This window comes from Rousettus aegyptiacus, unplaced genomic scaffold (genome assembly GCF_014176215.1).
Source record: "Rousettus aegyptiacus isolate mRouAeg1 unplaced genomic scaffold, mRouAeg1.p scaffold_m13_p_6, whole genome shotgun sequence".
NCBI classification, from domain to species: Eukaryota; Metazoa; Chordata; class Mammalia; order Chiroptera; family Pteropodidae; genus Rousettus; species Rousettus aegyptiacus.
The window spans coordinates 114,917,266-114,934,167 of NW_023416309.1; the positions used below are offsets into that span (position 1 = coordinate 114,917,266).

Sequence of the window (16,902 nt, forward strand, 5' to 3'; positions counted from 1 at the left end):
TCTCATCTAGGGCTCTTTCTGCCCCACTGCGTCTCGCGCCCACGGAGCTGTCCGCTTGGCCTGCAGCCTCCGCGGGCTCACACGCCCCTGACCTCTCCCCTGAGCCCCAGGACCCAGTCATGGTGCCAGGCCCTGCGGCCCTGCTGTCCAGGCTCCGGGGGCCTGGGTCCTGCAGGGCAGGACGCGGGTCCCCGGACGCCTCACTGAGAAAGGGCCTGTGTCTTTGGCTGTCGGGCCCCAGACCAGTTCCCCCTCCACTCACAGAACCTCCTGCCCGCCTCTGCGGGTAAACCCCGTCAGCCCCCTCCCGCCACCGGGGCGCCGCCCGCCGCTCACCCCCTTTCCTTCTGGGGAGGAGCTGGCTCGGGCCCTTGACCCCTGTTGCTTCGGGGCGCCGCCCGCCGCTCACCCCCTTTCCCTCTGGGGAGGAGCCGGCTCGGGCCCTTGACCCCTGTTGCTTCGGGGCCGCTCTGGCCATCTCGGGTGGTGCTGCTGGAGATCGCGAGGCCCCAGAGATGCTGTGGGGTGGGTCGGGGGCTCTGACCCCAGGGAGGGCAAGGGCTGGAGCACGGACCGTGGCCCTGTCTCAGGCCTGCCTGCCCCCCGCACGTGCCTGTGGCCACGGCACCGGCTCCCGCCAGAGCCTCCTGCGCGGTGTCCCCACTCAGCCCGGGAGCCAGTGCAGTCTGGCCGCCTGTCACCCGACCTGTTCTGCTGGCCAAACCCAGCCCGGCTTCTCTCCTGGCCCTGGGCTCCGATGAAGCCACAGCTGGCCCCGAAGCCACCTGGCCGCCCCAGGTGCAGCTGCTCTGGGGCCATGAGGGTGTGTGAATCAGGCAGGCATGTGGCCGGCACTGGGGAGGAGGGGCTGGGGCGGGGAGGCTCGGTCCCCACTTTGGAGGGCAGAGGTGATAGTGAGAAGAGGACCCTGAGGCCCTGGGAGGTATGGGGGTGCCGGGGGCTGCCTCACATCCCCCTGGGCTGCGGCCGGACAGCTGTGTCCCCCACAAGGCGCTGGGGGCAGGGAAGGCCCCGGAGTGGAGGGGTGGGGTGGATTCTGATCTGCCGCTTTTCATAGAGATCTAAGCCTAAAAACTGGGCAGAAGACGTGAAACTCGTGAAAGGTGCGTGAGGGCCGCGCTCCGGGGTTCGCTGGGCTGGCCCCGGCGTCAGGCGGCCCCGGCATCTCGGGGCCCTTGAGTGACGGGACTGCCCACCCTCATGCCCGGGCACGGACTGCCAGGCCATGCGCAGCAGTGGGCTGCTCCCTGCTCTTCTTGGCCAGCAGACAGCTGTTGGTGAGGCAATGCTCCCCTTTCCCAACGGGGCTGCGGGGAGGGTCTCCCATCGGCCGCGCCTGACATCACTCCCCGGAGAGCTGGCCATGACCTTGGACCCTGCAGCTGCTCTCAGTGCCCTGCAGGGCAGGCGTGCGGCGGCCACGCCGAGAGCATGTGCAGGGACGGTGCGGGCCCGCGGCGGGGCAGCTGGCCCGCTGCTCCCCACTCGGTTCCGGCCTGGCCCGGGGCTCCAGGGGGCCTCTCCGGGGCCTGCGCCTCAGGACGACTGCAGGGGAAGCCTTCCGTGCATGCCCGCCTCTGGACCCACGCGGGGACTACGGGGCCCTCGGGCGGCCAGGCTGGGCTCATGGCCTCCTGGCCACTGTGCTGGGCGCAGGGAGGCTCCGGAAGTTAACCAGACAGATCTGATGAACCCACATTTCTTCCCCCCACAACCTGGGACCCACCCCGTCACCTCCTTCCCTGCCTGGCCAAAACGCTGGCTCTCTGCCCATGGGGCCCAGGGCCCCAGGCTGTGGAGAGGCCCATGGATGGCAGGCACTGAGCAGGGTCAGGGGTCAGCCTGCAGGTGTGAGAGCCAGCAGCCTCTGTGGAGGTGGACATGATGCGCTGCAGGTCGGGAAGCAGGAGCGTTTACAGAACAGATTCGGAGTCAGGAATCGGAACCACGAAATCAAAGGCGAGTTTCACGGAACAGAAGCCCCGTGAAAACAAGCAGCAAGCCTCAGCGGGACCCAGACTGCGGCCTGCGGAGGTCAGTGAGGAAGGGAAGGGGCGTGGGGAGGCGCGCACGAGAAGGCCAACAAGACCAGACGGGGTGGAAGCTTCCGGAAGGCAGCATTCGAAACGCCCGCTGAGAACTGAGGAAATAGAAATGATGAGCAAACACGTCCCTCCGAAGAGTGCCCGGCCCAGACACAGAGGCGTTTCCGCGGGATTTTCAATGAAACCAACATTTCAAGGAAGACTCTATTTCTATCCTATTCAAATTGTTTTGGAAAGTGGGCAGCTCACTGGATTCTTAAACCGGGTGAGGATAATACAGAGAAAAACCGCCAGGCCCGTTTCACATGTAAACGCAGAGGACGTTGCGTGAACGTCAGCGAACCGGGTCAAGCGGCTGCCGAGCACACGCCATCATCGAGGAGAGCTCGTCGCAGCAACGCAAGCCTTGCTCGGTGCCAGAACATCTACGTCTCCCCACGCTACCGAAAGAAAAGGGGAAAAGTCACGCTTAACTGATGCAGGAAAAAAACATCGGGTCGGGTTTAACGCCCATTTCTGATGAAAACTCTTCGTAAATCAGGAACCTGAGGCAGCGGTCCCCAAACTTTGCGGCCCCAGGGACCGGCGCTCCAGTGGGAACCTAATGCCCACGCGCCGAGGCGGACCGAGGCGGTGATGCCGGCGCTGGGGGCGGCTGCAGGTGCAGAGGAAGCTTCGCTCCTCGCTTGCCGCTCGCTCACCTCCCGGGTGGGTGGGTGGGGGGCTGACAGGACCCGGTCTGCAGCCGGGGGCGGGGGTTCCCTGATCTAAGGGACGTTTTTTACCTCGATAAGGGGTACCTTTCGGAGACGTGCAGCAATCACAGAGTAGGAAAACTAGCCACATTCCCTTCACGTTGGGGCCGGGCCAGGCGTCCACCATGAGGCCCCCAGGGAGGGGGAGAGGCATTAGAGTGGGGGCTCGGAGGGGAGCGCAATGTGGCTGACTGCTGGGGGGGGCCCAAGCCCGCTCCTCACGCGGACAGGCCAGAGCGAGGACAACAGGGCGCAGCCCGTCACGCCCCCCGCCACCGCTCCGCAGGCCTCCCCGGAGCGGAGGAGGGAGACCACCGGTCCCCTGGGAAGTGGCTGTGACGTCTGCCACATTCTCCAGAGGCCAAACGCCCCGTATGAGCGTACGAAACGGGAGTGGGCTTGTTCTATGCGCTGAGTTTTCTCACGTTCTGAAACGCTGAGGTGCCACTCCTTCCGACAGGGTCCGCCGTGCCGGCTGAACGGAGGCCGGGAGGCACCGGGCCCGGCCGACGGAGGGAGACTGTCCGACTGTCTGCGGCAGTGGCCTCCCCAGGAGCCAGGCCCCCGGGGGAGAGTGACCGATGAGGATGACGGCCCCGCTGTGCCGGGACGGGGATGGCAGGCGGGTGCTGGTCGTCCGCACGCGGGCTCTGCTCCACTCGGCCGGCGGCAGACCCTGGGCTCCTGCGCCAGAAGCCGAGACGGGAAGGGGAGGCGAACCCCTCACGCGGATGCTGACGCCGGCTGTGCCCGGCTGACGTCCCGCCCGCAGCTGCCGACCACGGGTGACTTTTTCAAAAAGTCATTTCTACTGGGGTGTAATTTACAGACAGTAAAATGCACCCGTTTTTAGGGGCGCATGGCCCCGGGCTTTGGAAGACGGACACGCCCGTGCACACGGAGCGTTCGCCGGTGGCCCCCAGCGCCCCGCCGCCAGCCGTGAGCCAGCTCGGTCCGCTTCCCGCCACCGCTGCCCCACAGGGGTTCCAGAGTTTCAGGGCCACAGAACGCACTGGCATGTCGTGCTGTCTGCCTCTTCTGGGGGCCAGAGCAGGCCCCGGGGACCCCCCGCCCAGCCGCCGTGCGCGCCAGCGGGCCTGCACCTGTGGGGGCGCCCGGCCGCGAGCGTCTCTCTGAGCCGTGGTGCCGGGCACGGTGCCGCTCTGGGGGGGCCGTCGGGCGGGTGTCGCCACCCCGACTCCAACGCTGGCTCCGGGGGAAGCGAAGTCCACCCCTGACAGGTCGCCAAGCGGGCCCCGTCCCCGCGAGCCTTGTGCGTGGGCTCCAGCTCCGCTCCCTGTTGTCAGGCTTCAAAATGTTCCCCATCCTTGGAGCGAACGAGTCGTGACATCTCGCTGTGGTTGACGTGGCCTGGGGACTGAGGGGCCGCACGCCGTTCGTGGGCTTGCGGCCATCGTTTTGGTTTCATTTTCTTTCTTTTTTTTGTTTCTCATTACTGAGTTGTAAACTTCGTGATGTATTTTGGGTACCAGTTCTTTTTTTTGAGCCCCCCTCCTAGGTAGAGTTCTTGATGTGTATTCCAGGACTGTCCTAGCAGGTGGCTTAACTTTTCGTCTTAACCCTGTCATTTGAAAGCAAAACTTCAAAATTTCGATGAAGTCTAATCTATCAACTTTTTTTCATTTATGGTCCAGACTTTTTGTATACTATCATAGAAATCTTTGCATATCTCGAAGTTACAAAGATTTCCTCCTAATCTTTCTAAGTTTTATAGTTCCAGCTTTCATGTTTAGGCTTATGATAGATTTCAAATTGAGATTGTGTCTGGTAAAAGGTAGGGGTCGAGGTCCATTGTTTTCCCCCCATATGGACATGTAGTTGCGCCAGCAAAATTTATTGAATAACGTATCCTTTCCCGTCCCGGCCCGCGGGACAGTCAGCGGAGGTCCTAGGACTGAAGGAGAAGGGGGCAAAAGGCGTGAAGGATGGAGACAAGACAGGCTTTCTGATCAAGTCTCGTTCATTGTGAGTAGGGGGGTTACATACGTAGGGGCAGGTTTAAGGGAGGGAACATGTAGCTTTAGGCGGGAGTTACCTAATCGCAAGACGTCTTAACTTCTTAACTTTCTTTATCTATCTTGGTAACATGAGCAAAGCGCTAGCTGTTTTGAAAGGATTATACTATTGTCTCCAGTTCCTGGAACCTTAGTCCCCCGGGCAATTTATCTTTACAGGTCTGAGTGGTTCCTATATTCAGGCGAGGGGCTTCCTCTGACTTTGGGCAGCCTGGCTCCCAACACTTTCCCCTTAAATCACCGTAGAACCTCTGCATAAATGTAAAAATCGATTGCCGTGTGTGTGTGTGTGTGTGTGTGTGTGTGTGTGTGTGTGCACGCGAGGTCTCTGCTGCATGCACCAATCTCAATCCCATGGTTAGAGGCCACGCCACTGTGAACGATCTCGGAAGATAAGCAGGGTCGGTCCTGGTTAGTACTTGGGTGGGAGACCAGGCGCTGGAGGCGTAAAAAAATAAAAAAAATAAGGGATTGGAAGCTGACAGGTCCTCGCCATCTGTGAGGTCAACCAAGGGTTGCCTCGCCTAAGAAAAATAAACACTGAAACCAAAGAGAAGGCGGCCCCTCGAACCTGATAAAGGACATGCTTGGAAAACCAACACCTGCTTTTCACGTGCTGGTGAAGGACGGTGTCCGCTCTGTGCTGGCAGCCCCGGCGGTGTGATAAGCAGGGGACGGGCACACAGACCACAGGAGAAGGTAGAAAGCATGACCCGGCACATAAAAAAAGCCTGAGTGATCCACACGCACACACGACACAATGAAAAAATGACTTCAACGAAGGCCCCAGGACGCAAGGTCAACATAACCAATCAGTTATATCCTATATATAGCATCGAACCTTGGGAATTGTAGTAAAAAGTGCCATTTACAGTAGCATCCAAAACCATACGATAGTTAGGGATCTACTAAATAAAATATCTGTGCACTGGAAAATAATAATAATTGCAGGGAAAATTAAGACGTGAATAATGCGGAGGTATACCATGCTCATGGATCGGGAGGCCGCGGGTGGAGCGCCCCTCCCTCCCACATCTCCCTGCAGTTTTCACACGATCCCAGTCAAAATCCCAGCAGCCTTAAAACTGGAATTGAAAATTAAAACGTGCAGGGCGATGCAACGATTCGAGACCAACACTCTTATAACATAAGCATTTAACAGTGTGAGCTTCTACGCACTACCTGGTGCTTTCTCCTTTGACCTATGGGTTATCTAAAAATGTTCTGTTTATTTTTCAAAATTCGAGATACTTTCCTAGATGTCTTTCTGTCGCTGATTTCCGACGTGACCCCTTTGTGGCCGGGAAGCATTTCCTGTGCGGTTTCGACCCTCTTCAGTGGACTGAGCCCACTTTTTCTGGCTGGACACATGCCTCGTGGAATGTTCCACAAGCACCTGGAAGGAACATGCCCTCTGCTGTGCTGTGCGCAGAGGCCTCGCCGAGCCGGCTGGGGAGAAGGGCCGTGGCCCGCCGCTGCCCCCCGCCCCCCCCTCGCGCCCCCCTCCCCCGGGGCGGCACCCTGCACTCCACCTGTCACCTGCCATGACCCCCGCCCTCTGCCCGGCCGGGGCCGTCACCGCGTCACCCACGCCAGCGGCCGGGAGTCTGCTTGGCCGTCCCCGGTCCCCTCCGCAGAGACGAGGCACACGTCCAGCTGCTGCGGGGTCAGCGTGCTTGGCTCAGCTCCCATCGGAGGGCCAGGGCAACCTGGACTCACGCTGGGGGGCCCCCAAAGCCATCTGGATGGGGCGTCCTTTGCTCTGATGACCCGAACGCCCTCTTTGACTGCTTTTAAGGTTTCGCCTTTATCACCGATTTGACAAGTTGGATCGCCATGTTCTCTGGGCCATGTGTGTGTTTATCCTGCCGCCTGGGGTGATGTCACGTCCTGGAACTGTGAATTAAGAGTTTTCATTGAACTTAGGGGGAAAAAAAAAAGGCCCCTATCGCGTCCCACGGTGCCCGCGCCGGCTCTCTCCCCGCTTTCTGTAGGCTCGCGGCCACGCTCGGGTCGCTGCGGCTGGTTCTACTCCCGTCTCCCTCGCTCTGTGCGTCGTTCTGGAGAGGCTGAGGCCACGTCGCCGAGCGCCCTGCCCCTCGCCCGCCGCCCCGGAACGCCGTCGGCCCCGGCGGCGAGTCTTCCTCACCGAACGCCGCGCCTTCGCCCCGCAGCTCCGTGTGGCTCTTTCACGTTCTCGGCCCTTCTCACGATGCGCGTTCGTCTCTGAGCATCCGGACGCGGTTACGGCGCTGCTCCTGCCGCCTCTCGGCCTCTCGCTGACCGGCCTTCCTCTCTTGCTTTTTCACCATGTTTCTTTTTTGGTACTTTTGGGCCAGATGTCGGCCACTGCAGACGCTGACATTTTCTTGTCATTTTTCAGTGCCAGGCTTTGCTTTCTAGGGCAGGGAGGCTCCCTGTTCGGTCATGTCCAAGCCTCTTCAAGCGCGTTCGGGGTGAGTCTAGGTGGGCCTGTCCGGCGGCTGAGTGTGGCTTCTTGGGGCTCTCTGACGAGCAGCCATGATCATGGGGGCCTCCTCTCTCCGACTGGCCGGAGCCCGCATCGCCCCGGCCCCGTGAGGCTCTGGACCCGGCGCGGCTCTGCTTCCAGGCTGCATGTCTCTCCTCAGCCACACCCCTGCAGGATCGCCAGACTCAGAGGCTCCCTGCACGGGTCGCTGGGGTGCTTCCAAAGTGCCCCCCTTCCTCCTCTCCCCCCGGCGACCGCCGGCTCCTGTCCCCAGGGCCCACGCGCGTCCCCGGTGCGGCGAGGCTGCAGGGCTGCGCTCGGCGTGTGCGGTCCTGACGCCCACCTCGTGCCTGCCCCGCCTCCAAGGGTCCCTGGCCTGTGCCGGCTGCGTCCAGGGCCGAGGTGGTCACTCACGCGTCTCGCCCAGCCTTCCAGGTGTTAACGAAAGCCCGGTCCTCACGGCAGCCCGGCCAGAAGCGGAAGCGAGGGCGTGCCGAGCCCTGACCCCAGAGCACGCGTGCTGCCGCGGCTGCTCTGGCTCCCTCTGAGTGTGTGCCTTGTTCTCAGGGCTGTTGCAACATTGCCGGGGGCAGCGGTTGCTTCACCGCACCTTCAAGGAAAGAGCCAGCGAGGACCCACTCGAGTGCTATTCTCAAGAGCCTGCAGGGTGCTCTGGGGCTCTCAGAACATCTCGTGGTGGCCAGCAGTGGGGGTGGGAGGCCCGGGGCGCCGGGGTCACGGCTACGAGGTGCATGCACGCTGACCCTCCTGCCGTCCCACCCCGAGTCACGGTGGGTACAACCGAGGGGACAAAGGCCCGCGCTAAGCAACAGGAGGGCAGGACGCTTTGCCCCTGGGATCCCCGGGCAGCTGCAGTCACAGGCTGGACAAGCTTCCGTGGGCAACGTCCAAGCCCGCCTGCCTCCCGAGGTGGCTGTGACATGTGGGCATGTGCGCCGCGCCCTGTCCCCGGCCTGTGTCCCCAGGCTCGGCCCCTCAGCGCGGACAGGGCTTGCGTCACCGCTGGGCAGCTTCACTTTCGACACTTGAAGGCCTCCGCTCTGATTTCGTGGTTGACACAGGTGTTGAGTCTGTCGTGGCTTCTACCTGCATTCGCTTTTAGGTAACATGCCTTGGACTCTTTCTTTGTTTGGGGCACAGAGGGCAGCCCTGCCAGGCCCGCGGTGGCCTCGCTCCCTGTGGGTGCGAGGGCCAGGTCCTCTTGGCCTGCCGGTGTCACCTGGCACTTCGGGGGCCTGTGCACTGGGGCACGAGGTCATGAACAGGCGGCGCAGAGCGCGGTGTCCAGCGTGCGCACACTGGGGCTACGCACTCTCCTCCGAGATCACCACCCCCGTGTGGTCAGCGCCCCTCCTTCCTCATCAGGAGCACCCGCTTCTCCCCGTCCGTCGCCCGAGAGCAGCGTGGGGGGCTGAGCCCAGGTTTCCTGAGAAACCCGAGAGCACCTGTGGGGATGTCAATGCTCCGGGTGCCGAGGACGTGCGGGTGAGGCGACGTGAAGGTCCTGTGTCCGGGGAGCGTTCCCAGGCCCTCTGAGCAGGGCTGGGCCGGCAGAGCCGTGGCTGAACCACAGCCCGACTTCGGAGGAAGGCCCGGAGCTGTCCCCACGATGCCAGGGTGAGGACGGACGGGACAGTGTCCTGGGACCCGCTCGGCCCTGTCCAGAGGCTGGTGACCTTGCCGCCTGCGTCGTGTGCGGTGAGACCGGTCCGGGGCGGTCTTCCCTGGCGCCCCCGGCCCCCGGTGACACAGGGTGCTGCCTTTCCTTCCGCTGTCCTGGCGCCGCAGGACCACTCGCGGGGCGATGGCCGCCAGGAGCAGAGGCTGCGCAGGGCCCACGCTCCGTTCCCGTTCTCAATTAGCTGCCGATGTTCAGAAATGGAGGCACCTGCATAAAACGGGGCTCCTGGCTTGGCGGACCCGCGACCCGAGGGCACCTGGGGGCGGCGTCAGCAGCACCACACACCGCCGCTCAGCCACCTGCCGCCAGGCCCAAGGGCGCCAGCACCCGCGGCCCGGCTAGGAGCACGCGGGGCCTGCGGTCAGCGGCGGCTTCTGACCCTGACGGAGTGTGGGGCTGTGTGACCCCAGGCAGTAGCTAGCGACTGGGTCGTCTCAACATCCCCTGGACGCAGAGGCCGACCTCCAGGACCAGCTGGGAAGGCCCGGCCGGGGGGCGGTGCTGTGACAAGGGCTCTGTCTCCACCTGGGTCCTCAGGGGAGAACGGCTCACGGGCCCCTGTGGAGGGGTCCCCAGGGAGACGCCCGCACCTTGCCGGGTCTAACGTGACTTGGCGCGAGTGGTGAGAGGCTCCTGCGGACCGCACCCTGGCAACCCACCCAGCCCTGCCAAAGGAAAACATTTTTTTTATTTCAGGAGAAATGAATGCCATTTTTCAAAGAACAAAGATGTAAAGAAAAAGCCCAACGCTGCCTTGTGCCTCTCGCACGGCCGTACCGCCCTGTCCCTCAGCCTCCCTCGTCCCCTCGCTGTCGGTCTGAGGGTAGGGGTGCCCAGAGCGAGAGGGTAAGAGTCGGCACCCAGGAGAAAGCAGGGTGCCCTGTGGAACCTTTCAGACCCCAGGGAGAGACCAGGGAGCTCTGCCCATGTGAGCCAGTGCCTGGACCTGGGGTGCTGAGCTGTTAACCCCAGAAGCAGAGGCGTCCTCCTTTGGGGCCCACCGCCCTCTGGCTGGCTGCAGCCACAGTCCTCAGGAGCTTCCTGCCTGCTATGTGTCTGACCCTGGTGACAACCCTGGCCCTCCCCCCACCCACGCCGCCCCTGTCCCCTCTGGATCTCCAGGGAACGGAACGAAGGTTTGGACTGGGGAGTCTGGCTTTGAGGCCTCCTGGGGAGGTCACCGGATTCTGGGCCTCGGTGCCCCATGGAAATGGGGCCCCAGGAGCTGTGTGGTCCCCCAGGGATCGCCGTGTTGAGTGAGTGGAGCGCTAGGGGCAGCCCTGCCACCTAGTGAGCTCTGACACGCCCCAAAAAATCCTGGGGCCCTCCAGAATGCATCTCCCGCCCTCTGTGTCCCGACCATCGGAAACCTCGGTGAACCGTATTTTCCTATTCGCCAGCTCCAGCAGCCGCCTGGAGCCTGGGCGCGGAGCCCAGGGGACCACGAAGCGCACCGACTGGAAAGCCGGAAACAAGGCCGGCAGTGGCCAGCACGTCGCCATCGGGCCAGCAAGGAAAGGGAAAGCTCCGCGGCGGCTGGCCGGAACTGAGCAAGGTCTGCGGCCAGCAGTGGCGGCGTCTGCGGGGGCTGTGGGCACCTGCTCAGGGCCCACGCCACTGCCTGAGCCGGGACTTCCCTTCTCCGCCTGGGTCTGACCGTGGAGGCCCCAGCAGCTCCGGCCCGGGGGCCCGGCACCCCGGGGGCCTCAGCGTCCGTGCCCGCGGAGTTCAGAGGAGGCACTTGGGCAGGGGGTGCGCAGACCACTGAGAAGACCCGCCGGCTCCGGGCGCCAGCGCCGCGGCTCCACAGCCACCGTCCTGGGCGCCCCCCGCCCCCGGAGCACCAAGGACGCGGCACGTGCCTGCTCCGAGTGGGGTCCGGCCTGAAAGCAGAGCAGGGCGGCTGGACAGTGGAGTCCTGGGGGACGGGGCGGGACTAGGGGGAGGGCAGGACTAACTTTTCGCCTAAAACGTGGCACTGGTCTAGTCCCAGCCACAGGGAGCTGTCACTCCCAAGGAGAGGAGGCTGGAGTCCCTTTGCTCCAGTGGTTCCCAGACTGCCAAGTGACTTATACATGACTGACCTTTGCTACGTTGCTCAACAGTATCTTTCCATCTTGGTTATTTTTCAGGAGAAAAAAGAATGTCAGAATTTGTGACTTTTAAATCACATCTAAGGGTAACTTTGAATCATTTGTAACCACTGTCCTGAGTGTACATTTTCGGCCTTGATGTCGAGCCCTGTCCCTGGGGGCCGGGATGACAGGCAGTGTCCGGTCTGGCCAGCGTCCAGGCCCCGCAGGGCCTCCGCATTCTCGGCTCTGCGGGAGGGGCTGTTCTGCGTGTGTGGCCCAGGACAGACCGGCACGCACGTCCGGGGGGCAGGGTCTTGGCGCGCGCGGCAGTGCCCTCAGCCCGAAGATCCACCTTCGTGGCACCTGAAGACACTGTGCGTTCCAGGCAGAATGCACGGGTCACTTCCGCGTGGAGGGCACGGCCGCCTTCGGGGCAGTGAGGGTCTGGCTTTTAGGGCCTGCCCTCCGTGGCCGGTGTGTGGCATTTCTCTAATTATCACACCTTTTGCCTGAGACTCTGGACCCCCTGCCCCAGCCTCAGGCCCTCACAGAGCACATGGAGGGGACCTGCTGGTGCTAGCCAGGGATCGAGGGTCAAGGAGGACCCCCCTGCACATTTTCCTAGACAAAAGAATCACGATAAATGAGGAAAACAGCGTGAGATCCAGGGGCTGGTGCTGAGGGGGGAGGAGGCTGGTAGGGGTGAAGGCTTCGAGGTGGAGGCCGGCCTGCCGGCGCCCAAGGCGGGGTGCACGCGGGCTCGGGGGTCCGCGGTGTGGGCAGAAGGAGCCCGGCTGCGACGCGTCTGCGGCAGAATGTGGGTGGGGCCCAGGTCGGGGCTGCCGCGGCCCCAAGATCAGAGGCGAGAGGCTACAGGGGACGGAGAGGCCGCGCTAGACAGCGGATGGGGACGGGGCTGTGGGGACCCCAAGGTCCAGACCCCTAGTCCAGGCCCGGCCCTCGGGGCTGCAGCAGCGCCTGGTCAGGCGGGCGAAGGGTGGGGGGCGCGCGTGGGGTGCCATGGGACATGAGGGCAGGTGGGTTTGGGGTGCGAGGGGCGGGGCCGAGGGCGGAGGGCGGGGCTCCCGCAGGCAGCGCCTTGAGAAATGCCGCGTTGGGGGAGGTCTTTGCCTTCGTGGCTCTCCGCGCGACGCCCAAAGCGCCCAGAGGCAGAGCCGCCCCTGGGGGCCCGCACTGCTGGCGTGGGGCCCCCCGCCCGGCTGCGTCCCCCGCTGGGAGGCCCGAGCCTGCTGGCCGGAGGCCTCGTATGTCACTGTCATTAGGCGCCCTGCACTTGCAGCCAAGAGCATGTGGCTACTCCCACTTCTCCCCAGGCCAGCTCCACTACTGACCAGCCCGTCTTCAGCAGAAGAAACAACATGCTGCTACCTACCTGCCCTCGTGGGCCAGGCGACCACCCGGAATGTGCTGGGTGGTCATCCCCAGCCGCCGGAGGCGGTCCTGCTCGCCCCGGGACGGCACTGCCCACCCGGCGAGTCAGGTGGCTGCCGCACAACCCCTCCCTCTGCCGGCCTCCTGCCCCTCTCAGCCCGGCTTTGTGTGACGCTTGAAAGGGACAGGGACCATCTCGCTACCGCAGACCCAGCGGGCTGCACCCTGCCTGGCACGGGCATCTCTGCCTGCCAGAGCTCCACGGCTTCTGCCCCAGGCCCCCAGCCGCGCACCGGCACAGAGACCACTCACGAGACCACAGCAACACTCGCCCTGTGAAAAATGGGCCCTTCTCCGTCCTGACCTTTCCTGACCCCTGGTAGCCCATCCAGTTGGCCAGTCCCCGCTCTCAAGCTTTTTGTTGTAAAAGCTGCCCAAATGACAGCAAAGGCATACGACGTATGGCTATGGTTTGGAGAACGATAAGAACGAAAACTAATTTACAGAGTAAAAGAATCGCCTGCCTACTCGGCTAAAGAGACACAACAGGTTGCCACCTGCGTTTGTAAATAAAGTTTCGTTGGCACGCAGCCACGCCCACATATCCGTAGTTGTGGTGGCTGCCTGGCCACACAGGCAGGCCCGGGTCACCGCAGAGACCACAGGGCGGCGAGGCCCAGACATTCACCAGTCGCCCGCTGGGAGCGCGTCGGCCGCCTCCCCCCGGGGACAGGCGGCGGCGGTCATGCTTTTGCCCTTGCGAGTGGAAGGCGAGGCCACCTGCGTGGGCTCCGGGCTGGCGGCTGTCCCTGGGGCCCGCGGCGGCTCGCCGTCTGCAGCCCCACGGCCGCCGAGCTCACAGGCAGCTTCCAGGACGGCCCGGAGCCTCTGGGGCTCCGAGCCGTGCAGGAACATGTCCGGCACGCACGCTGTGGTCCCTCGGGCGGGGCGCGCTCCGGCGTCCTGGCACTGAGAATCACTGCGCCACGCTGCTCCGGCCCGGCCCGGCCCGGCCTCCGGCGTCTCCAGGCCCCGCGCCCTCTGCTCCGGGGGCTCTGACCACCTTACCTTCCTGCACACGCCTCCCTCCCTCCCTTTCTTTCTTTGTTGCTGGGAAATTTCTTCATCTTCGATGTTCTTTTCCCATTAAGCCTGCGGTGCACGACCTGCTGTTAAGCTCGTGCACTGAGTTTTTAATTTCGTTTCTTAAGTTCTTCCGCCACGTCCGCTCGCTCTTTCTTTACAGGCCGTTATTCCTGGGTGACTTTTCTTGCTGGTGTTTTGTTTCTTTACGCGCAGGAAGCTCGGCTCTGGGCCCCCTGCGCCTTCCCGGCCCGCGTCTGCAGGCCGCACTGCCGGCACCTGCTCCCTGTGGGTGGGTCCTCATTCTTTTTTTTTTTTTTTAAAGTTCATTGGGGTAACGTTGGTTAATACAATTATATAAAAGAAACATTTTTTTTTGTAACGCCTGCAGCACCTGGTCTTTCTAACTGGGCTCCCATCCAAGTACTAACCAGACCCGACCCTGCTCAGCTTCCGAGATCGGACAGGATCGGGCGCGTTCAGGGTGGCGTGGCTGTTGGGTTCCCGTTCTTAACCGAAAACGATTTGCAGGAATACATCAAGGCTTGGGATGAAGGTGGGCACCCCTGACATGGCCACACATGCTGCTGCCTGGCTCTCGGGGCTCCCCCAGTTCAGAGTCACCCCGGATTACAGGCCTCGGACCTCCCAGGGTTTTCACGGACTGAACCGCGCGAGGGCTGACTTGCGGTGGCTGACTCCACGCAGCGCCTTCCCACTGCCGAGGTAGGGCCGTGGCCGGGGCGGGGCGGGGCGTCCCTGGGTCACCTTCCGCGGAGGGCGCAGCCCCTCGAGCCCCAGCTGCTCTGTCGCCCGGCCCGCCGACCCCTTCGCTGTGTGTCGGGGCCCCCGCCTCGTGCTGCGAGTTCTCAGGCTCGGCCTCAGCGCGGCGCTCAGCCGTTCCGGCCGTTCCCGCCGAGGGGACCGCATGGGGACTCAGCCTGAGCGTGCCCAGAGGGAAGCCGCGAGGCGCCGGCGTGCGCGGGAGCACCGAGACGCGAGGCCGAGGCGAGAACGCTCTCGCGGACGCCGCCTCAGAAAGCTCCCCCTGCAAAGCTCTCGTGCTTTTCCGAAAGGAAGAAACGTGCCCCGCAGAGGCCACGATGAGAGATCTGAAAGCTAAGTGAGGACGCGTTACGGAGAAACTCGCGCGTGGCTGAAACACGACCTCCTGCGGACGCCCTGCCGGCTCCGGGGCAAAACGCGGAGGCACCCAGACGTCGACGCAGAAGAAACGGGAGGAAGGAACTCGGGAAGCGTCCGCAGACCCTGCGGCAAACGAGCCGGCTCCGAGGAGGAGCGTGAGGAGGCGGCCCCGGCGGGCCAGGCCAGCACGGCGCCCACGGCCACGGCGCCTCGACCGCCACGAGCTGCACGCGCAGACCCAGATCCAGGGGACGGAGAAACGGCCTGGACTCAGGCTCAGACGCACGTGGAAGGTGGGGCGTCGCCCAGGAAGTGGGGCGTCAAGCGAGCGGGACAATGGCCAGCCGCCCCCAAAATCTGGCTCCTGCTGCGTGACATGTGGTGCGGCAAATTCCGAGTAGATGGTGGAGCCGCAGACGCAGGAAGCCGCGGCTGCGTTTCAGAGACCCCGGGCGCGGGAAAGGCCCGAGCCGGCCCGAGCCCTGGAGGGGGCTGAACACGAGGGCAGCGCCCCAACTGTCTCCACCCGGGGACCGGAAGCCGCTCGAGGACACCACCGCGAACAAAGGCGAAGGGCCGGGGGCAGCCGGGGAGGTGCCGCGCGCGGGTCAGCAAGGCCTGCGCCCCAGCGCACGCCACGCGCTCCCGCGGGGCAACGGGGCGACGTGCCCGGCCGCCCGGCGCCTGAGGAGAAGGAAGCGGGCGCGGTGCCCGAGTCCGCGCAGCAGGAAGGCTGAGCCAGGCGCCGCCCGCCCGTGGGAGCGCCGGGGGCACCCCTGCGCCTTGGCGGGACTGAGCAGGCGGCGCCCCCACGGGGCCCGGGGCGAGCCGACCTGCCGAACGGCACACGGCTGCGCCTTCTGCCGGGGCCGCCCCTCGGGACCTCCCGGACCTGCCGCTGCACGAGGCCGCTCGCCCGGCACCGTGCGCTGCGCGGGACGTGGCCACGTGTCCACGGCAGGACACGGCCACGAGTCGAGGGGCTGTGGGGCCGGGACAAAGACGCGCCCGGACACCAGGTTCGCGCCTCTCCGCACCCCAGACAGCGACACCCCCACCCTTCTTGCTGTCTTGGGCCTGTGCAGCTCCCCCAAAGGGGCTCCTCAAATGGTTCTCCTGCCAACCTCATGATGGCCACTGGCCTGAGCAAAACAGAGTGCCCATCTGTCCCCGAGCCCGTCGTGTGCCCGAGCCCGTGTGTCCCCGAGCCCATCTATCTCAACCCCACAAGCTGGTGCTGGTGACGCGCTCTGCCCAGGAGTCGGCACCACATCACGTGGGGCGCTGCGGGGTTCACAGGTGACTGAACCTACGCACAGGACTTCAACAGGCAGAGGCGTGCGGCACCCCTGGGCCCCTCAGCCTGGAAGCGGCCACCGCGGCTGCCCTCACGGCCCTGGAGCGCCCGCCCCACCTACCTGCAGTCGAGTCGTCCTGGGAGGTGGGGCCAGAAGGGCTAGATCCCAGGTCCAGTAACTTCCACGTGTCCTGGAGGGAGCTGCTGGCAAGGGACGGGGACCTCTGGGTGTGACAATCCCGGTCCTGGTGGCACTCTGGAGCCTGGTGTGGCTTTGGGGACTGGTTTTCTTTCTGACGAGGTGATCTGTCAGTCGCGGTGGGGATTTTGGGTTGCCTCTGTGAAAGTCAGAGAAGGCAGAACTGCCCTTGGGAGCCGCCCTGTCTCCAGCCCAGAGGCAGCGCCAGGGTCCCCGTCCGAAGCAGGCGGAACGCGGGCACCGCCGCCCACAGACAGGACACATGAGGCCGCTGGAGGCCGCCGCACCCCTTGGCCGCACGGCTGGGCGCACGGTCGGCTGGGCCCGGGGAGCACCCCGCGTGGGGACGGCAGCCGCAGCACCGGCAGGACGGGCGAGGCCCTGGGACGGGCGAAGGGCCACCGCGGGGTGCGCGCCCGTCAGGGTCCTGGCGCCCTGCCGCCCCCATCGCGGGGCGGGGGGGGGACCCGTCCTGCTACGCTGCACAGCATCGTCACACTCAGCGACTTGCCTGGCGGCTGGGCCGCCGCCCCCTCCTGTGACGTGGACGCGGCCACCTGACGGTGGCCCCCGTGCTCGGACGTGGCATCAGCGCCTGGCGTGACGGCCCTGCCGCGTCCCCCGAAACAGGGAAGTAGCCCGTTACAGCGGGCCGCCAGGTCACTAGGGTAAAGAACAAGT

The 16,902-nt window shown here is 64.3% G+C and overlaps 1 protein-coding gene and 1 pseudogene across 14 annotated transcripts in view; both read right to left on the minus strand.

Annotated features, from left to right (window-relative positions):
* The window catches only part of CCDC57 (coiled-coil domain containing 57), a 57,347-nt gene that overhangs the window by 1,267 nt on the left and 39,178 nt on the right, over nucleotides 1-16,902 (minus strand). For 10 of the 14 annotated variants that reach the window (XM_036222680.1, XM_036222682.1, XM_036222679.1 and 7 more), the window contains one exon: nucleotides 16,144-16,360. In XM_036222680.1, the coding sequence (XP_036078573.1) occupies nucleotides 16,144-16,360 (217 nt within the window). Of the gene's footprint in view, nucleotides 1-2,269; nucleotides 2,507-4,981; nucleotides 5,296-6,373; nucleotides 6,754-16,143; nucleotides 16,361-16,902 lie in introns of those variants that run through there. The other 4 variants (XM_036222687.1, XM_036222683.1, XM_036222684.1 and 1 more) reach the window with 3 other exon arrangements.
* On the minus strand, nucleotides 13,962-14,080 carry LOC118604088 (annotated as a pseudogene).